We start from the raw sequence: 22,203 nt of genomic DNA on the forward strand, positions 1-22,203 counted from the left end.
CGTCAGCTAGAATCAGCCTACTTTCAGTTCCAGGCCAGCCGAGTTCATTTCTTCATAGGTTAGACAGGGACACCCGGTGTTAAATCAGAAATATGCCTCCTGGCGGCTTTGGGAAATGATGTGCAGGATCCAGAAGACCGTGCACATGGTCCCTGGAGTGAGTCTGCTGTGCGAGATGTCTCACTGAGCTTGTCCGCCCGGCTCTTTTGGTTATATCATCGTTAACAGAAGCATCGACCTCTCCGGAGAGTGGGTTTGACAGTAGCTTAGCAGGGGAGGCTTGGTTGGGGGTGGGATGCTCAGCAGCATCAGATGAGAGAAGCCTCTAGAGAAGGCCAGAACGCACCTCTCCCTCTGCGTCAATGGGAGGTGAGAATGTGACCTGTCCCCACGTCTCCATGTGGGCTTGCCCAACACACGCCCCCCTCTCTCCCCCCACCCCAAGCCAACAACCAGATTTATACTCAGAGAAGGAATTGGGTCCTGCTCCTTTTTGGGGACCTCGGTGTGGACCTTTGGTGTCTTTTAATGCCATCTATAAAGTATAAAAATCCCCCTATCGTGAGCTGTGTGCTCCACGTCTCCCTATTTGCCTATTAACCCTTAAAAAACAGAATCAGCAGAAATCGGGATGTCCGTTCTGCCCACAATAAGGATGGTTGACCGCTCATAAGCCGCACCCAGATTGAAGCAGGGAACCTCTCTGGGGGCAGCACCTGTCACCAGATTGGGGGTGGGGGGGGATCGGAATTTGCTAAAATACCAGTGAACTTCTGCATCAACGTCTAAAATAGAGCCCCTGTATGGAATCATCATTTTATTTTACCCTTCATGTGGCTCCTGGGCTGGCACGTCTAGATGCTCCATGCTCCATCTACCATACGTCACGGTAGATGCTCCATAAGACAGATTGATCTTCCTCCCAGATGGGTGAGGGCTGACGGCTAAGAACTCTTACAAGAATATCAAGCCCTAGATGCAGCCGTGCATCACCCAGTAGCTTCAAGAAGTTAGATATTTTGGAAAATCTTTTTATTGACTGTCTCAATGCATACAGAAAAAAACACGCATGCCCTACGTGTCCAAATCAGTGAATTTCCACAAACCATGGAACCAGCCCCCTGAAGAAGTAACAAAATTGGGCACAGTCAGACTTACTTCTAGTTTCTTTAGAATGATTTGTCGTGTTTGTGATTTAGTAACCTATATGAGACGGGGGCTACTTAATGTGACAGCCCTAATTCTATAGCTTTCCATGGAAACTATTAACCAAAGTATTTTTCCAGATCCTTCTGCTCAGGTGGCAGGCTTATCCTGAAGCATCCCTAATGACCAAGTGTGGCCAGCAGCCAGTTTCTGCAGCAGAGTGTGGAGGGGGTTGGCAGTTAATCACAAAGTGATACCACAAAATTAAATAGCATGTCATGTGTTTGCTTTCTGAGATACTGACTCTTCCCTCTTTGCCGTTACGGTTTCTAGATGTGGTCAGCGGGTGGAATAATCTCCAGAATCAAATCATACTCCTTCCCAAAGCCGGGCCACAGAAAGGTGCTAATGCGTCCCCCGCTTCCTGTCCCCCCGCCTACGTGGTAGGACTGTCCCGCAAGCGGCGCCCGCGCTCCGGCCCCGGCTGCCCTCCATGCGCGCTCCCCGCCCCATCCAGCCACTGTGCTCTCTTGCCTGCCGTGTGTGGTCCCGGGTGGGCAGCCCGCGTCCGGTGCTCGCCACGCTTTCCGTGTGGGTCCTGGTCCCTGCCGCCTGGTCCGCCCCCGCCAGCGTGCTCTCCCTGCTCGGTGTGCGCTTGAACGTCCCAGGGTCGGCGCGGGAGGTGGGAGCCTCGTGTCGGAGAACCTTCTCCGAGCAAGCCAAGTGATCTGTTGTCAAAATCACAAGTTGCAGAGCAGGGGGGTCGATTATATAAAGTACGTGCTGATGGAAAGGGTGCTGGGGTATTGTGGGGGCTGCACAGGGAGCGTCTCAGGCCATTTATTGCGTGGATGCCAAGGGCCACAACACCTGCATCGAGGCTGTAGATTTCCAACACGGAACTTGACTATAACGCACAAAAAGACAAGCATGGAATTGGAGGATTAGAAGCGCCCTGTTTCTTTCCGAGGCAGTTAAGGTTGACCTGGGATTCGTTTCTGTATTTGGCTGTGTGATTGAGTTGTGAGGGAAAAAATTTTTTTAATGATTTATAATGAATCATCTCCATCTATATATATGTGTGTGTGTGTGCATATATATATAATATGTATGGGTTACTGTTTTTTCCTTTGTACTTTTTCCATTGGTGGTAGAAAGTGGATTTTTTTGTTAATAATTCTTTCCATTTTCATACCAATTGATATTTTTTTTCCAACATTTCAACCATACAGTTGGGCATCAACTGATGAAGCAAGTTGCTGAAAGGACTTGCTAGGAACAACAGAAAGAAAAAGCATAAGATCCCCAAGATTTTATTTAGGAAGAATTTTCCAGGTGGGCAGTCATACTCTGTGTGCTCCCAGTCTTGTTGTTGATAGATCAGAGAAGAGAGTTGAATGTGATGGTCGAGGGGCAAGTTGTCTGACGAACGGAGCGGCTGTCTGTCTGAATGTCACGTGGCCAGGTGGTGTGGGCCAGCTCGTGGAACCACAGCTATGATGTGACAGTGCTTTGGCAGAACCGCAGTCAGGGCCGCCCACCCCAGGGCAGGTGTGTTAGGAGTCGGGGACCAGGTTGTCAAGGTGACACATTCTCTGTGTCCGGTGCCCCTTTGTCCCACGCTTGGTGTGTGCTTGAAGCCACCGGGCCCAGTAGGTGATTGAGGCTGTGGACCAGAAGAGGTCAACATCTGCCGTGCTCTGAGGTAAAACCCTCCGGCTGCCCCCTTCCGGCCCATGTGGCCCAGGACCCCCATCGGCTTGCGCCCCTTCTCTTGGGAGAGGGCTCCGCGTGGCTGCCCGGACGGCATCTAACAGGCCGGAAGTAGCCTTCTGATTCAGGGTGCATTTTAATCAAGAATCATCTTTTCGAGGCTGAAATCACAAATTTAGTTCAAATTAGTGACTTCGGTACCACGGTTTGGTGGTCAAACACAAGATGCAAGAGTGTTTAATCGAATGTTGCATAGACAGTGCTTCGTAGAACAGCTCAGGGCAGGACACGTGGCCTCCACAGTGCCTGGAACCCCTTACTCGCTGGCTTCCATGGCCCCTCCGTGTTCAGGGCCTGCGTGGCAGCCGTGGAAGAAGCCCTGTGGACGTGGGCCACACCGCCGGTTGCCACCACTTGTCTATTCATTATTCCCTTTATGATGTGCCGACACACAGCCCCCTGTCCAGGTGCGGTCCCAGAGATGGGCGGTCTCACTGTGCACGGACCACATGCCGTGCGTGTCTTAGTTCTCTGGCTCTGAGTGCAGCATTCAGGGACCCTTCACGGGAGCATGAGCACTTAGAGGTTTGTGTGTGAGACAGATAAACACAACCATGTATCTGCGTACATATATGTCACACACACATTTATATACACACACATCTTAACATGCATGCACCCCCCCCACACACAAACCGGTTTATCACAAGGACTTGCCTTACACAATGATAGGGGCTGACTAAGCAAATCCCATAGCTGTAGGGCAGACCGTCAGGAAGGGTAGATCAGGAGCAGGGTGGAACCCCTCGGGCATGGCTGAAGTTGTCGTCCACAGCCAGGGGTCAATACGCCCTCCACCTTTCTCTGTTTCTCTCTCAGGAAAGCTGCAGCTCTCCCCAGAGGACTCTCAACTGATTAAGCCAAGCCCACCCAGGGTAATCTCCCTAATCTAAATCAGCTAATTAGGGATTTTAGTTATATCTGCAGAATCCCTCCATGGCAGTAGCAAAATGACAATTTGATTTGATCATGGAGAACTGGAGCTCAGACTAACCATGTGGACACATCAAAAAGCCAGGAAACAGTAACCCAGCCTAGTGAGGAGACAAGACTCACCGCCACCCCGTCGCTGTCCCAGGCAGGCTGAAGCAGGCTCACGTCACTCGCAGTAACAAGGAAATATACAGAAAAGATGCAGTAGATCTTTGTATTAAAGGAGAGCATGTCTCTTTCTTACACTATCAATATATCAGTAAAACTACCTAAAATATCAGTAAGACTACCTAAAAATAAAGAACTATCATCAAAGGAAATAACAAACTGGGAATAAGTATTGGTCCCGATGATACACAGGCAAGGTTAAGATCTTTGATATAAAAAGAAATTCTGTAAGTCCATAAAAGTTTTAACTAACAGGCAAATGGCAGAGGATGTCATTAGGTAGTTTGTAGTAAAGCAGATATAAATAGGAAAAACGTAGGAAAACATAAAAATAGGAAAAGCTGTTCCATTTCATAATAAGAGAAATGCAAGTGAAAACTAGGTGCCCTGTTACGTCCACCTGTGAAATGAACCCAAGTAAAAAGCAACAGGATGTGCAGCGAGGGTGTGGTGAGTAAGCCCTCCCCCACTTTGCTGGAGAAGTGTGAGATGATGCAGCCTCGGAAGAAGGCAAGTTCACAACATCCATCCAAAGTAAAACCACATATGGCTGCTCAACTGCAATTTCGTTTCTAGGTATGTATTATTCTTGCATTTGTGTGTAACCATGTATCCATGAAAGTGTTTATTCCAGCATTGTGTAACTGACAAAGTCTGGAAACAAATTAAAAGTCTGTCATTGGGAAATAAACCAGTTACAATAAAATTCATACCGTGAGAGGCAGCTGAGGTCTAGAATTATTTCCAAATTCCAGTGTTAATTACAAACAACCGATATGTGCTGATAGAATGTCAGATATTCTGGAAGAAATACAGAAACACAGCGGTAACAGTAGTGACTGTGAGAGCACGAAACAGGAGTGTCAAGGAGACTTACACTCTACCGTAAACCCCGTTGTGCCTTTGTAAATTCATACCTCTTGAATTTAATCAATTTTTTAAAAAGATAATTAAATATTAGAAAGTAATGAATCTGATTAATACTGTGAAAATACTTTTCTGGCAAAAAAAAAAAAGGCTGTTGTCTATTTAAATTTATAACAACTTTGAAATATGCACTGAATTTTCCTAGATGCCAAAAATATTCATAAAGAAGGATTGTGTGATTTAAGTTATGGATTAAATGTATTTTAACTGCTCATCAGAAATATTTTAGGAGAGCTAGTGTTTATGTTTTCGCAAATAGAGGAGGAATTTTCTATTAATTAAACAGTCATGAGAAAGCACTTACAGGAATTATGTCAGCTATCCCATCTGTTTAGATAAGGTGCAAATGACTTTCTTGAGTTTGTTAATTTGATCAGTATGCGTGGTTGTTTTTCATAATTCAGGCCCAAAAAGGACATGTCAGAACTTGAATTAATTCTAGCGTGTGGGTAGTTACTGAAAAGTATGTTTTGACTTGAAGAGGACTGTTAGATATTAGAGATTTCCTAATAAAAGCTTAAGGACAGGTCTATTTTAAATCTTTTCCTTAGAGACTGGGAATACTTCCGTCCTTAAAAATACAAGTGAAGTCAAGTAACCAATGTAAATAATGATCCACCCTCTTCCCTGCCCTCCGTAATAAAAACTTAAGGGGCGGGTCTATTTTAAAGTTTTCTTTCGATGTTAGTCCTTAAAAATATAAATGAAATTAACTAACGAGTGTCTGTGGGATCCACCCCCTCCCCTCCCCTCCCAACACTTACTTTAAAGGCTGGACGTCCTTAAATGAACGAAGTCCCTCCCAATCCTAGAACGGGAGTGTCTGTCTTGCTCCTTCAAGTACAGAAACCTTTGCTTCGTGTGAATAAGAGCGTCCTTATAGGAGCGTCCACCTCCTGTTTCAGAGGCACGCTCCCTAAAACGCGACACAACATTTACCCGTAGCTCAGTGGTGGAAATGTGTTCCAGAATTTCAAATTCAGACCCATTTCTCATGCTGTATTCCAACCCCTGCACTGATGATTGGATTATTTGAAGGCTTATGTGTAAATACACAGTTGGCTAGGGTTGCGCTGGAAGAGCGAGAGAAGGAGAACAGTTGTGAGGTCACCGTCAGGCGGTGACGCCGAAGCACCAGGACAGACCCCGGAGAAAACGTGTTGCCCTGTCATCGTCCGGGGCCACGCTGCAGCCCTCCGCTCCTTAGGTCGGGACGATTGATGTTGGACGTCAGGTGTTGGTTTGAGTGGACCGGAAGCAGACGTGGTCTCATTCCGTGCCCTGGCCGAGGAGGGTCTGCCCTGGGCCGTGGGGTCTTGTTCCCCCTTGGGACCACAGCCACTCTTGCAGAGACCAGGGCCGTGCCTGAAATGGCAGCCCGCGGTCTGAAGCCTGCGGGCTCTCTTTGGCACTGCGGCTGTGACATGTACATGGTCCTCTTTCCTGCTGCTCTCCCTGATGGGGAAAGGTCTGTCCAAAAGCCTAAAAGCGAAGGTCTAGAAATGGATGTTAGGACACAGCACGATGCTCCCAGATCACCAGGAGAACGATACCTGTGTACCTTGTTCACTTCTGCATCCCCCCTCAATAGGCACCCAGCGGATAGCAGTCGAACACATTTCAGTTTGCAGTTAAGCCTGGCCGGTAAGAGATCAGGGATCATAATTTAAGACCCAGTTTGGTCTTATCTTTCATTACTGTGGAGTGACCTATTTTTACCTCCATTTATAAAATTAACGATCACCCCTTGTTCTCTGGGAGGGAGAACACAAAGGTCGCTAGTGCCATCTAGTGGTGGCCGCATTCTAGTTTGAATAGCCGCAAAAATGGGAGGAAAAAATGCACCTGCTCACATTCCATTGACTCCTTATGCTCTATGTGGAAAAGGTGATGGTATTCATTGGGGCAGAATAAATCATCAAATATAAAGCAGAAAGAATAATGACAGATGACAGAATAGGCCAGCAATGTGTTTTTCATTAAATTCTAACGCCAATCAGTACGTTTATAATTTAGCATCATTCTTTACAAAGTCTTTGAATTCTTTTCCGCTGAGCATTCGAACCCAGAGGGTGTTTGGTGTCGTTCTACTCAGTGGCACACCCACCAAACACTTTAGGAAAGATGGACTTGTGTTTTGTACTTTACCTTCATCATAACGTCACCACCACCCTGTTAATTGACGCACCAGAAAATCTCCCATTTCTCCCAAAGAACATTCTCCCGAGTGTCCTGCCAGCTTCTATCCCAGTGGGGCGACCCAGGGGCCCGGGCAGGGAGCAGATGTGGTTGCTGAGGGACTCGCGGGGCCCCAGCCAGGCTGGGAAGGCTCGTAAGGGCACGGGGTCTGCGTGACCTTCCAAGGGAGACCCCAGCCTGTTTCCTGATGCATAGCCAAGGCCGGCGAGGGGTGAGCGCCACTCTGCCCATCAGAGTCTGCTCTGCTCTGTCCAGGGCTTTAGGCTCAGTGTGTCCAGCACCACCAGCTCTCACTCACTCTTGTCACTCATTTGTACACTCCCACCTCTGCTTTAGAAGTCTTCCCCACAGGCTTCCAATGGCAGGTCATTGCATTCTGGCTTAACCTGTGAAGTCCTGGGGCTCGGGAGAGCATTCGCTCAGGGCGGAGCAGTCATGACCCCGGGATAGCCTGTCCTCGGTGGGCAGAGGGCAGGGCTCAGGGCCAGGAGAAGGGGTGCGGGCATCTCTCCTTGTCTGTGACGGGCGGTCCTGGCGTCTTGAAGTCGTGTCTTTGGATCTCAGAGTTTCCTGCCTCCAGGGAAGATCAGAGACGTTGAAATGATTGTATATATGAACCTAAAAGAGGCTTTTTTTTTTTTTAATTGAATACTATTTCCACCTTGGAGTTTGACTGCAGCTGAGCAGAGGGTTGATGGGAGGCCTTGGGGATTCCCAGTCTCTCCGAGGATAGTTCTATCGAGACAGGGTAATTATCTTCTAAATGAGAAGTGGACTCACAGGACATCCAACCTCCCTGTAATCACAGGCCAGTTTTTAAAAAGAGGTGGTGGATCGTCATTTGGGATTATCCACGCCTATTTCCCTCCATTAGGGTAAAGCCTGGAGAGATCACTCATTTCTAAACCACACTGACTTACACTTCCCGTCTCCCAGTTTTAAGACACTATCCCCATTCATTCATTCATTCATTCACATTCATTCATTCATTCACTCGTTGGTGTGTGTTTGGTACATTTATTTTTTGAGCTCCAGCGGTGGACAAGGCAATGTTCAGACGCAGTGAGGGGCCTTACGCTGTTTTTACTCGTGATACGTCCCAGCGCCTCCCGTGGAGTGTGGTAGGAATGCGGTAGGAACGCCGAGAGAGGCGGAGAACGTGGGGCGAGCACCCTCCGCTGACACGGGAGAGCGGGCATCCCGTAGCCCGGTCCCTCGGGCCTTTGTGCTGTGGGCAGCAGCTTGGTGGCGCTCGGCAGATGCCGTGAAGGAGGTCCAGGTTTTGGAGACAGGTGGTGCCATGGTTCCTTGTGACTCCATTATTGTCCTTCTGGCTCCCGGGCCTGGGACGTCAGGCAGGCAGACGAGGACCCCGGGTGTGCCGCGAGATACGTCACCATGTACAGTGAAGCTTGATGTCTCTGTGTCTTTACGTGTCTCCAAACCCTGGCAGTATCTCGTGTCTTCGTGGCCAGTGTTTGGGCCCTGCTAAGGTAAACGGCTAGGTGACCCTCCTAATGAACTACACCAAAAAGCAAACAAAAAAAGGTTTGAATTGTGATTTTTTTTCCCCACAAACCAAATGTAGTGCAATACCCTTGTGTTAAAAGGAGGGGGCGAAGGCGGGCCAGGAAGACTCAAGATAGAGACTTTCAAAAGGGAAAGGTTACAGGGATGTAAGGAGGAGATCCTTCCCCCACCCTGTTAATCCATCATGCAAATTAATGTAAATCAGATCAAGCATCAGGAAGATTGCTGCCCTCCGGCATCCTATCCCATAGCTAGATCTCCATGGAAGGTCAAGTTCAGGACTTGGATAGACCCTGTGGAGTCAGGGAGTAGGGGAAGGAGCTGGTGGATACTGTGTTTCTTCTTACATAACTTTATATGACATTAAATTGAACAGGAAGGGTGGATGGAGGAAAACGAATCCCAGGGGGCCGTGTGTAGGCAGAAATGGGGTTTGAAAGGGCCTGTGACCGGGGCCCCTCTGAGACCGTGCAGCCCCTTGAGACAGAGCTCCATGTAGCCCCCGCGGGGTCCAAGCAGTCGCCCGAAGAATGAGATAAGCCATGGTGTTTTTTTCTGTCTCTCTCCCTGACGCTTTCCCTCGTCTTCTCCGCATAAGTCGTAATGTGATTATTTGAAAACAAAAGTCATTGTGCAGATCAGCGCCACGGTGCGTCCGCGGAGGAAAGTAACCTGCTGTCCTCTGTGTACTTCAGTCCTCCTCGTCCACAGGGAGCCGGCCCGAGAACTCCGTGACCTTCAATCCTTACGAGTCAGACCGGGGGCCCTGGGCCACGGACAGAGGTGAGCCATGCGCGGTCACATCCCCGGCCATTCGCGGCACAGCAGTGCCCACAGCCCTCGACCAGACTTGCCATCAGCAGTGGGGCCTCGGCCAGACCTCCTTGGGTTCTCTGCGTGGCTCCAGGTTCTACTTGGTGCACTCGGTCTGTTTATTGCTACAAAAACGGCCCCCAAATGTAGTAGCTTCGGGCAGCAGTCATTCAGTTACGTCCTGCAGGTCAGGGGTCTGGGCCAGGCTGGGCGGTGGGGAGGCCGTGGGGAGGCTGGGGCACAGGGCTGGCCGGCATCTCGGCCTCCACGCCGACGGGGCCCCTCCCTTGGTGTCTCCTCGAGGGCTGGCTTGCACTTTTTCCAGCATGGAAGGCACCCAGGCACCTGGTGTCTGAAGCTTAAGAACCAGTCTTCCAGCCAACAGGGCAGAGACGGTGCATGGTCCTTTATAACCTTGCCTGACTATGTTGCCAACGTCATTTCTGATATAGTCCATTGGTTGACACAGTGACAAAAGCCACTGGGGGCGGATGGTGACATAGACTTCACCCCTCGATAGAAGGAGTGTCAGTTTTCAGACAGTGTAAAGCCATCCATTAGGGAGGCTTCTGGCATGAACGACCCCTTTTCTGTGCACATCCGTGCAAGAACAGGGTCGAGTCCCATGGGGGTGAGGGGCTTTTTGCTGCTGCCCCCTAACAAACCGGGAGAGACTGTGCCCTGAGTGCTCACCGGCATTGCAACTGTCAGAGGTGATCAAGGTCTGGAAAGGCGAGGTGTGCCCAGAGGAGGCAGGAGCGGGAGATACGGGGATATTCAGCAGGGACCCAGCCCCAGGGTCGGGTGTCTCTTGACCGCCCTTCAGACACCCAGAGAGAAGCCATGCCCATGGACACCGAAGTGTACGAAAGCCCCTACGCTGACCCCGAGGAGATCAGGCCCAAGGAGGTCTACCTAGACCGCAAGCTGCTGACCCTGGAGGACAGCGAGCTGGGCTCTGGCAACTTCGGGACCGTGAAGAAGGGCTACTACCAGATGAAAAAGTAAGTCATGGCCACACTGCCGCACGGCTCGTTCTCCCGTGAGCCGACATTCTAGAAACCGCCACACTCCACGCATCCCGCACATTTAGTCCCAAACACAAACTCTAACCCAGCAGGGCTGAATCCTTCTTCGTTAACCGTGTGTGGTTGTTCGTTTCTGGTATAGCTACAATGCAAGCATTCATTGTGTATCCTAGCTTTATATACACCAGTCCCGTATATTAGTTTGCACATAGGAAGCGTGCCTTTTAGAGCATTAGAAAGTAGAAACAAGCAAAACGTAATAAAATGAGAACATCCTGTTTGTACCATCCAGATAACCCTACTGTTAAGTAACAGTAGTGTCTATGTATTATTTGGGTCTTTTTATGCACACACATACACGCATGTATTTTTTAATTAAAATGCAATTACTCAGTGACAGTAACACAGCATTTTCAGGTATTTTATTTTATTTTTTAAATCATGTCTCATTCCTCTTACCCAGAAAATTCTTGATTATGGACATCATCAGTGTAATTATTTATCTGCTTTTTCCTATAATTTCAGATCACAACACCCACCATACAATAGTTACAATTGCTGTGTCACTGAAATCTCTGTACCTCATTTGCTCTTTAGAAGGTGTCCTGCATAAGAATGTTCAGTAAATGTGCCAGACTGTATAGTCCTTTGAAACAGACCCTATCTCTGAGTCTGTATGTTTGAATTAATAGGTTACTGATACGAATAGAGTTGGGTTTAGTTGTTTGATATTATTTTGAATTATGACATTTTATAGATGTTTTATCTTGAGTAGGTAAATTTACATTACTCAAGTGTCAAGAATGTATGCAAAGCATGCACGGAAACTCTTGCTTTCAAATCCTGTTTTTCTGGGTGCATGTAATTGACTGATAGGCTTGTTCAAAAATCCGTGCATGCATATATCACAGTCATTTGTGGGATGAATATAAATTACTCTGTATTAAGGTATAAATTTCCTCAATTAGTTCGTGACACTTAAATTCCTTGCTTAATTAAATACATATATTAACACAGACATAACTATGGATATGTAATTTCAACTAGAGGGCTTGGGGAGAGGAGAGGAGGTGTTTTTAATCATGGATGTGCATTACAGCTTATTGAGTACTCGTTTTCTTCTGCTGAGATGACCTTATGGTTTTTCTCCTTTGTTGTGTTTATGTGGTGAAAGACACCGATTTTCAGATGTTAAAGCCACCTCGCCTTCTTGGAATAAACCCATCTTTGTTCTTGAATTAGATATTCATTTTTTTCATAAATCACTGAATTGAATTTACTAATATTTCTGTTAGAATATTTGCATTTAGGTTCACAAGAGAGATCAGTAAATGATTTTCTTGGAAGTTTCTTTGTCTGGTTTTGGCATCAGGGTATAATGCTGGCCTCAAAGTGAATTGGGAGGTTTCCTTCCTCTTCTCTTTTCTGCAAGAGATTGTGGGTGTTTTTTCTTCCTTCACTACTGGGAAGGATCGAGAGGTTTCTCTTGTTGATTTTGACCCCTACCTCACGCCATACACAGAGCCAGTTTCAGGTGGCTGGTAGTCGGAAAAGTGGAAAGGTAACATGATGCACTGACTAGAGAGAGCATAGAGAAGTAGCTCCACGATTGTAGGAGGGGGAGGGATGCTCCTGGGGGTGCTTGTGTAGGGTCTACAGCTTGCGTTCGGTGTGGAAACACTTGTTAAACTCTACACTGAAGTGGTCTGGGTTTTTGTGAATGTATGTTAGACTTACCCAATTGTTCTCTTATTTTACCATCTTTTTGGACAGTTCTGTTTTTATTCTTCCATTTCGGAGTTCAACAAAGGAGATGTTCTTCCTGCATGTGTGCGAATCCTTATTACAGAGAAATGCACTTTTTTCAAATCATACAGAGTTAACTTCCATTCAGTTATTTAAGTCCCACTATATCAGAATATTTTCAGGAGGTCAAACATGACCTGTGGGATGTTTTTATAAGAAAGTGAAAAACAATTTTTTGCAAAGTTGTTGAAGCTTGCTTAAAATTGTCAATGCTCAGTTTTAGAAAGTGTTTTGTAAACTGTGAGCTTTAACAATGTATGCTTTTTAATTCCGCACCTGGGTATGCTTTTTAATTCTGCACCCGGAGGTTCACTTTCAACATATATCAAAGGAACGTTGTAGTCACACACATTACAGATAATCTGAGATGGCAAATCTGAATATGTTGCAGGAATCCATGCATGTTGCAGGAATCCATGCATGTTGCAATTTGTGAGGTTTATTTGAAAATTATTTACATATCCTGTAATATTTACGCTCTGCTTGGTCGTGTCTTTTTCAGCACCTCGTCATTGTCTGTAACTAATACAGTGTTACTGTTTGTCTATAAAATGAGAGAACAAGATTGTAACTACCTCCATAACACTGTTTCTAGCACAGCAGTTATGCTTCGTGGAAGGTAATCTCCTAGAATTAGGAAACTTAGAACTTAGAATTTAGCCACTTTGGAAAGTTTCTTATGTGTTATGATTTCTTACGCAGAGTCGTGAAGACAGTGGCTGTGAAGATTCTGAAGAACGAGGCTAATGACCCAGCTCTTAAAGATGAGTTATTAGCAGAAGCGAATGTCATGCAGCAGCTCGATAACCCTTACATCGTGCGCATGATTGGGATATGTGAAGCCGAGTCCTGGATGCTGGTCATGGAGATGGCAGAACTGGGTCCACTCAATAAATATTTACAGCAGAACAGGTATGTTTTGGTCCCCTAGGAGCTGATGCTGTGGTGGGGCAGGGCCTGCCTGCCCAGTGTACGTCATAGCCCGATGGCTATGTTGGCCCACACTCAGGGACCTGGAGGGAAGAGAGTTGTAGTCTTTGGATCAAAAGCTCTTTTAGCTCTTACTGTGCTCAGAAAAACTCTAGTCCAACAATTTGGTCTTCATTCTCCTTTGCTCACTCTATATTGTTCGGCCTCAGAATATCCTGGCAATCAGTCTCTCCTCACTAGGCAGAACATGCCATACCTAGTGAGAGAAATATTAAAATAAACGTTTTAAAAGGGAGTAACAGTGATTGATGTCTTATGCGTCTGGCTGACCTCTACGTTCCTACGAGTAATTCTGAAAATAACTGTTGCTGTTAATGGATTACAAGCATTGGTGGGGGATTCATGCTGTGCTCATTTACAGCCATTGTTGAGATGGAGGAAGTCATGTGGGATAAGTCTTAATAATAGCCACTGATCACTTGGTCCCAGTTGATACATTATGCGTGTACTCTACTTAGATTGTGCCTCTAATCAGCATAGGAGGGAAGAGGTGCCGTTAGCCCCACTTCGTAGGTAAGAAACTGAGACTCAGAGGTGGTTTTGTTACCTGTCCAATGTTGAAACAAGGATTCCAACCAAAGCCTGTCTGTCCATGAGTCAGGTCTGTCCACCTCAATTATACTGCAGTTCAATTCAATTCATGCAATTCAGAGCACACCTTGAAAATCATATCAGTTGAATACCAGGATAACGGTGCTCAGTTCTGAGCAGCTGTAAGCTAACAAGGTTGTCACCACTTGTTACTCTTAAGGAAAATAGGAAATGAGAGGATCCCTCCGCGTGCACGAAGAGCATGGTTGGCTGGTCCCAGACGGACTGCAGTCCACCATCACTAAAGACACGTCTATAACTTTCAGGCACGTCAAGGATAAGAACATCATAGAGCTGGTCCATCAGGTTTCTATGGGAATGAAATATCTGGAGGAGTGCAATTTTGTGCACAGAGATCTGGCTGCAAGAAATGTATTGCTGGTCACTCAACATTATGCCAAGATTAGTGATTTCGGACTTTCCAAAGCACTTCGTGCTGATGAAAACTACTATAAGGTAGGAATAATTTTGCCAATATGCAAAGCAGGTGGTGAGAATCTGAAATGCAAGTGTTTGTGTTCTTTATTTGATTATGATAGGGTTTCAAGAAGCAATTTACCTATCGAATTTGCCTATGTAAAAAATGTTCTTGTTAAAGCTTTGATTATGTTGTTCTATAAAATGAAAATACTCTAATATATCACAACTTGAGTTTACTCTGAATAGCATTTTCCAAACTATATTCCTGGGAACAAAAAGGAATCAAAGTATTAATTGATAATTCGTTAAAAAACACACACACAAGAATAGAATTCCTTCCTTAAATTACTTTGGAAAAATGTGTTGAACAGGTTGATCCTTATAGGATTTCTCAGAGCCCCCCCTCAACCCCCCCAAATGAACTGATAGCAACTAAAGGAAGGGAAAAACATAAGAAAGTCTCATATGAACTCAGTCACAGTGTGTATGTTGAGTCTAGGTTGATCAACTAGAAAATGTAATGGGAATGAAACTCAGATAGTGAAAGAGGGGGCCAAGAACAGATTTCCAACTCTCCAGGTCCCTGGGAGAGTCCAGCATTCTCAGAAATAGACGGCCCACCCTGAAGCTCTCACTTGAGGATGGCAGGATGGGGGCCGTGGGATTGCCCTGGGCTCCACACCCTGGAGTGCCGGGTCCCCCACTCACCCACCCACTCACTTCTCTCTGGGACGGCTGCCGTGTGTGTGGCAGATGGGGACAGTGGGTCTTGGCCGGCTAGGGACTGGCATAAAGGATGAGCAGCAAGAGCAGAGCTGTCCAGCAGTACTCCATCCTCCAGAGAGAAGCTGGCCCCAGAGCAGAGCCCCTTCAGAGATGAGCCACCATTAGAAAAGCACTGAGTGAGCCCTTTACAGACACTGCAGGGAAGTGAAGCAGAGGAAGCGGCAACCTAGAGGGACAAACCCAAGCACGCCCGAGAAAAGCAGATGTTCCGTCCGGAGGTGCTTTGGAACACACGCTTCATCGTGATAATTAAAAAGAGAGGGAAATCTAGACTGAAACTAGGACTCCAAGAGGACACAGAGAAGTTGAGATAACAAATCGTCCCCAAACTTAGTCATTAACACAATACCAAGTGTTAATTTACTCACAGTTCCACGGCGTGGGCGGGGCGTGGTGGGATGGCGCATCTCCGAGGCTCACGGTGTCTCGGGGGCGGTCCCAGGAGGGTGGGAAGATCCACTCCCACTCTGCTCACTCACACAGCTAGAGCCTGATCTCACATGGGCCGGGGCCTGGGACCTCCGCTGGGGTGTACCCAGCTCACCTGCACGTGGCCTCTCCACGTGGCCTTGCCTTCCTCACAGCATGGTGGCTGGGTCCGGAGAGCAGGTTACTCACGAGGCAGGAAGTGAGGCTGCCAGGCTCCTAAGGCCGGGGCCCACAAACTGCCTCAGAGTCATATCCACCCTGTGCTACAGGTCAGAGCATCCACAGCCCACCCAGATGCAAGGGAGGGAGAAGGACAGACCCCACCCCTAGTGAGGACGAACGTTAATACGAAGGCCAATGTCTAAAACTGCCAAGATACTCAACAGCATACTGTTGAAAAGGAAACCAGTGACTCTCTGAAAATTAATGAAGCAGAGGAAGAAAATACTGAAGACACTAGAGAAATACAAGCCAAAGGATCTGAACCAAGATAGTGGGGTAGGAGATCCCAGCCTCCATCCCCCGACAAAGATCAACAATTAGATAGCCATCCTTGAAGGAGACCGCTCTGGGAGAGCTTGGGAATCCACTTTAGAAAGCTTCAGCAACACAGGGCAACAACAAACCTCAGAATAGCTACACAGAAAGAGACGGGAGAACAGCGCCATTTTACCTGCCCTAGCCCATCCATGAAAATGGAAACAAAAAGTAGCAGGAGTAGCTATATTTACAGCAAACAAAATAGACTTGAAGTCAAAATCTGTAACAAGAAACAAAGAACGTCATCATATAATAATGATGGCGTCAATTCATTAAGAAGTTATAACAATTCTAAATATATATACACCCAACGTTGGGGAACTTTCTGAATTTAACCTGAGTAAACAAATACTAACATATCTGAAGGGAGAAATATACAACTATACAATAGTAGTAAGGATTTTCAGTACCCCACTTTTATCTATGGATAGGTCATTCAGACAGAAAATCAATAAGGAATCATTGGACTTGAACTATACTTTAGGCCAAATGGATCTTAACAGAATTCACAGGTGAATTCTGCCAAACATTTAAAGGAGAATTAATGCCAGTCCTTCTCAGACTCTTCCAAAAAATGGAAGAAGAGGAAACATGCTCAAACTCATTTTCCAAAGCCAGCATTACCGTGATCCCAAGGCCAGATAAGGACAGTACCACAAAAGAAAACTATAGGCCAAAATCCCTGCTGAACATACATGCAAAAATTCACAATAAAATACTGGCAAACTGACTTCAGCAACATTAAAAGAATCATACACCACAATCAAGTGGGATTTATCCTGGGATGCAAGGATGGTTCAACATCTGCAAAACAATAAATGTGGTACACTGCATTAATAGAATGAAAGATAAAAATCATATGGTCATCTCAATAGATGCAGGAAAAGCATTTGACAGATTCCAGTATCCTTTAACGATGAATACTTTCAACAAAGTGGGTATAGAAGGAACATGCCTCAACACAATAAAGGCATATATCACAAGCCCACAGCTCACATCAGACTCAATGGAGAAAGATTGAAAGCTCTTCCTCGAAGATCAGGAACAAGGGAAGGATTCCACTCATACCACTCCTACAGTATGGAGGTTCCTCAAAAAGTTAAAAATAGAGCTACCCTATGACCCAGCAAATTACACTACTAAGTATTTATCCAAAGGGTACAACCATAGTGATTAGAAGGGGCACTTGCACCCTAATATTTATAGCAGTAATGTCCACAACACGTGGTTAAGGAGAAGAATTAAAAAGTAAAGTGCAAAACATATGTCCTAACTTCTCTACCTCCCCAAAGATATATGTTACCTATCTGTACTTGGATATAGACTTTTTTCTGGAAAGATTCAGGAAAAATGATTAAACGTGCCCATCTCTATGGAGGAAGATTTGAAGTTGGTGGAGAGAGACTTCACTTTCCGACATATTTAGGACTCGTCAAAGGGTCATCTTTGTATCACCTCAAAATTCAAATTAAAATTGAAATAATACATATGACTAAATTGTTCACAACTTTGGAAACCAGAATCTAAAAATAATGCATTACATGATTGAGACAGAAGGGTAATCAGAGTGTCATTTACAAACACCCATGGTGCCTGTGGTCTCAGAACGATGTCCCGGGCTGGGCCCCTGCTGACCCACTGTAGGGCAGCCCACCTCCCTCCCTCCCCCCAAGGGTGCTTGTTAGCGTGACCTCCCCAGGAGGCAGCCGGACTGACTTACTCACCGAACTCCAAGCCCCAGAGGAAAGAGTTTCTGCTGGGCACAATTTTGATCTCTTTACTACCCCTTGCTTTTTTAAATTAGAAAGTTGAAAACATTTTTGGAGCGCTGGGCTGTCTCCGTCGGTGGAGCGTGGGACGCTTAATCTCAGGGTTGTGAGTTCGAACCTCATGTTGGGTGTAGAGATCACTTAAAAATAAAATCTTAAAAAAGAGAAAAGTTTAAAACATTTTTAAAGCCATACTAGCAGTTTGTGACAAAATAATTAACGTTGGCTGAAAACTGCAGACAAGTACCTAGTAATAGTTAACTATTCTTGGGAATGGCCCAGTATTTCTTGGAGCACAACCATAAAGCTAAAATTCAGGCTGGGTTCTTGTGTTGGCACAACAAGCCCCATGAAGCTGTGAGTAGCCAAAGGAAGAGGCGAGAGAAAAAGACAAAACGGCACAAGAAATACAGCCTGAATCTTAAAAAATATAATGAAATCTTAAAATTTTAATTTTTTTTAAGATTTAAATATCTATTTTTAAGATTCAGACCAAATACATACATGCAGACATGCACAGGGCATTTCGTGAGTCATTTTATTCCTGTCTTTTTTATTATTTTGGTTAACACACATCAATTTTATTTGTTGACGTAAATTTTACCATCTGAACTATTTTTAAGTGTGCAGTTCAGTCATGTTAAGAACGTTCCCTTGCTTACAACCACTCTCCAGAATTCTCTGAAACTCTGTCCTCATTAGATAGTGACTCCCCCTGTCCTGCTCGAGCCCCCCAGTCCCTGGCAATCGTCCCTGTGACTTGGACCCTCTAGGGGCCTCGGGTGAGTGCTTTCATGCAGTATTAGTACTGCAGGGACTTGGCCGGCTGATTTCCCCGAGCCTGATGTCCTCAGGCTCCATCCATGCTGTTACGTGCACCAAAAGTCCCTTCCCGTTGGAGGCTGGGTGCTACTCCATTGCGTGGATATGGATGGACCTGCTGTTTATCCAGTCCTCCGGCGGGGGATGCATGGGGGCCGCGCAGTGTTTGCTGCCATGAACCCGGGCGTCCACAACCCTGTTGTCACTGAGGGTCTCTGTCTGCTTTGCTCTCAGGCCCAGACCCACGGGAAGTGGCCGGTGAAGTGGTACGCTCCAGAGTGCATCAACTACTACAAGTTCTCCAGCAAGAGCGACGTCTGGAGCTTCGGCGTGTTGATGTGGGAGGCGTTCTCCTACGGGCAGAAGCCCTATCGGGTGAGCTCCTGCTGTTTTGGTTCTAGCTATGTGGCCAGCCCAACGGACAAGCCCCGGATGATTGTCACAGGATGCCGGAAATCACAAACTTGTAAAATCTGGGCTCCCTGTCTGAGTCTTTCACTGTCTTTTGACAGTGAGCAGTGGATATGGCCTCCGTTTATTCTAAACTGAAAAAAAAATGTGATATTAACTGAACAGCAGACTTAGTTTCATTGTGCATTACACATATAAATATGCATAAAAGAGACCCACGTCGACATTATAATTAGAGTGAAAATAGAGATATTTATATATATATATATATATATATATATATATATATATATATATTAACTGGCAGTTCAGTTAAATATTTTAGTTTTTTTTTAAATTTTTTTTTAAAGATTTTATTTATTTTTTTGACAGAGAGACACAGCGAGAGAGGGAACACAAGCAGGGGGAGTGGGAGAGGGAGAAGCAGGCTCCCCGCCGAGCAGGGAGCCCGATGCGGGGCTCGATCCCAGGACCCTGGGATCATGACCTGAGCTGAAGTCAGATGCTTAACTGAGCCACCCAGGCGCCCCTATTTATTTATTTATTTTTAAAGATTTTATTTATTTATTTGAGAGAGAGAGAGAGAGAGCACGAGGGTGGGGAGGGGCAGAGAGAGAAGCAGACTCCCCACTGAGCAGGGAGCCTGATGCCGGGCTTGATCCCAGGACCCTGGGATCAGGACCTGAGCCGAAGGCAGACGCTTAACGACTGAGCCACCCGGGCGCCCCAAATATTTTAGATTTTTTAAAATCAAAATATGCATACCAAAAAGGGTATCTGTGCTAGAATACAGCTTGATGAATTTTCACAAACAGGTGTGCCCATGAAACCAGCCCCCAGATGATGAACAGAAGGCCCCCCGTGCCCCCTGCACGCACAAGCTGTCCCCCAAGGGTAACCCCGTCTGACTTCTAGATCATGGGTTAGGGGCTCCTGTGTGTGTACTTTTTTTTTTTTTTAAAGATTTTATTTATTTGATAGAGAGAGACACAGCGAGAGAGGGAACACAAGCAGGGGGAGTGGGAGAGGGAGAAGCAGGCTTCCCACTGAGCAGGGAGCCCGATGTGGGGCTCGATCCCAGGACCCTGGGATCATGACCTGAGCCGAAGGCAGACGCTTAACCGACTGAGCCACCCAGGCGCCCCATCCTGTGTGTGTACTTTTTATAAGTGAAATTGTGCAGCGTACACTTTTGCCTCTTTGGGGCGGGGGTAAGACTTATCTGTTGTGTTTTGTTTTGTTTTGCTGAACGCTGCCTTAAACAAGCTCGGGTATGTTTTGTATTTTAGGGCATGAAAGGCAGTGAAGTTTCGGCTATGCTGGAGAAAGGAGAGAGGATGGGGTGCCCCGCGGGGTGTCCAAGGGAGATGTACGAGCTGATGAAGCTGTGCTGGACGTATGAGTGAGTACCCAGCGTGCCCTACAGTTTATGCAAAGGCCCTGGGGCAGGTGGGAAGGCCCTGGAAAGTAACGGCGCCTCTGTCTTTCCGTGAACCAGGACTGTGCTCCCTTCTAAACAAAGAGCGGTGGGGTGGCTTGCTTCCCAGACCAGGCGCTCATATTCTTCGGTCTAAAGAATAAGTTTAGACGATGAACTCTGATCCAGGGTCTCTAAATTTAAGTGTAGATGGTACCAGCTGGGGGTGAGGGCGGTCAGCGTAGAAAGGCGTTGGTGGAGTCCGGGCTGGTGCTGTGTTGCACTTCTGGCAGCAGGGGCTGGCGGAGGTACTCAGCAGGGGAATGAGTATCATACTTGCCCGATTCCTGACCACCCTTCCAGGCAAGACCATGGGTGTCGTCCAGGTCGCAGGGGGATCGGTCAGGGGAGCGCTTCCCCAGAAGTGACTCAGACCTCGGACAGTGGCCCTGAGCGTCTGCCGCGTGCAGTCATGCGTCCTGCCTGGGGGAGCGCGTGTGATGTTGTAGGCTGGTGGTGTTCGGGGCAGCTCAGCGGGCCACAGACGTGCACCACAGCTGACAGTCAGGGACGCGGCCTTTGACCTTGCCCGGATCGGTGGCCTGTGCGTGGGCCGTGGGGAGCCCCCGAGCCTGGTCTCCGTGTCTCTGACCCCGGCGTGTGCCTGTGCGCCCTCGGAGCTCCGAGGTGCTGTGGGTCTGTGATCTAGAGGAGCCGTGTTCTTGCCCTTCCGTGGCTTCAATACTTAGGGTCAGGTTTGCTGTCAGAGACGTGGGCTGATGGAGCAGGAGCATCTGGAGGGTGAGGAATATTCCAAGTGCTGTCAGATGCCGCCAGGGATTCTGTAACTCCCTGAGGACGATTGTCCACTACAGCTGGGAGTGGAAGTAAAGAATGCTATCATTACCTAGAAGGGACCCAGGGTCCGCCCCCAGGGGAGAGGGCGGATGTTTCCCTGGCTCATGCTGTGGACACAGTCCAGGGAAAAGGCCTTTGGCAGGGGTCCGACAGAGCCGCTGGGGACAGCGCAGGCTTGTTCTAGCATCCAGCAAGCACCGTGCACCCTGCATGGCTTTGGAGACCCTGCAGGCTGTGAGGATTCTTTGGGAGCTGACCTCCAGGTTGGAAATGAGCTCACAATGCCTTCCCTCCGTGCACTTGGGTCCCAGCCTCTGGCCTAAGCGACCTCTCCTTCCCAAGGACACTGGGTCGGGTGACCCCCAGCAGCAGGGCGAGGCCACGGGTCAGGCGCAGCCCTGGGGGAGGGCACTTACTAGAAGTAAGTAAACTTGTAGAAGAAGTACCTTCTCCTCCTGTGGAAGGTTTCACTTCCTCCGGGAAGAATACTCTTGAAATCATTCTGAGACACATTTTAAAACCTGAAATTAAGATCAGCTCTCAGGGAGGTTGTTAAAATTTGTGTTTTGGCATTTAATGCTAAGACTGACACATTTATTTCTGTCTGCTGTCTTTTGTGTTTGCCAATGAGTAAGGCAAGGGTGGGCGGGAGGGGGCTCAGGGCGGGGGCGGGGCGGGTTTGAGGGGTGGGCCCCGCGGGGTGGGGCAGCCAGGGCGCCACCTTCTGCCGCAGCTCCCGCCTGGCTTGGGGCCGTGAGCCTGCCCAAGCCGCTCAGCACCAGGCGCGCTCCTCCTGTGACTCAGGGCATCGGGAGCGGGTGCTCTGCCCACCTGTCCCCGCGGGACC

At 47.3% G+C, this 22,203-nt stretch overlaps 1 protein-coding gene across 1 annotated transcript in view; it reads left to right on the top strand.

Moving 5' to 3' along the window:
- Window positions 1-22,203, top strand: part of SYK (spleen associated tyrosine kinase) — a 76,015-nt gene that overhangs the window by 49,590 nt on the left and 4,222 nt on the right. The window contains exons 7-13 of the mRNA XM_021694340.2: window positions 1,480-1,548; window positions 9,372-9,459; window positions 10,316-10,493; window positions 13,026-13,235; window positions 14,171-14,360; window positions 18,905-19,045; window positions 20,371-20,483. Coding sequence (XP_021550015.1) covers window positions 1,480-1,548; window positions 9,372-9,459; window positions 10,316-10,493; window positions 13,026-13,235; window positions 14,171-14,360; window positions 18,905-19,045; window positions 20,371-20,483 — 989 coding nt within the window. The remainder of the gene's footprint in view (window positions 1-1,479; window positions 1,549-9,371; window positions 9,460-10,315; window positions 10,494-13,025; window positions 13,236-14,170; window positions 14,361-18,904; window positions 19,046-20,370; window positions 20,484-22,203) is intronic.

This window comes from Neomonachus schauinslandi, chromosome 13, assembly GCF_002201575.2.
Source record: "Neomonachus schauinslandi chromosome 13, ASM220157v2, whole genome shotgun sequence".
In the NCBI taxonomy this organism is placed as follows: Eukaryota; Metazoa; Chordata; class Mammalia; order Carnivora; family Phocidae; genus Neomonachus; species Neomonachus schauinslandi.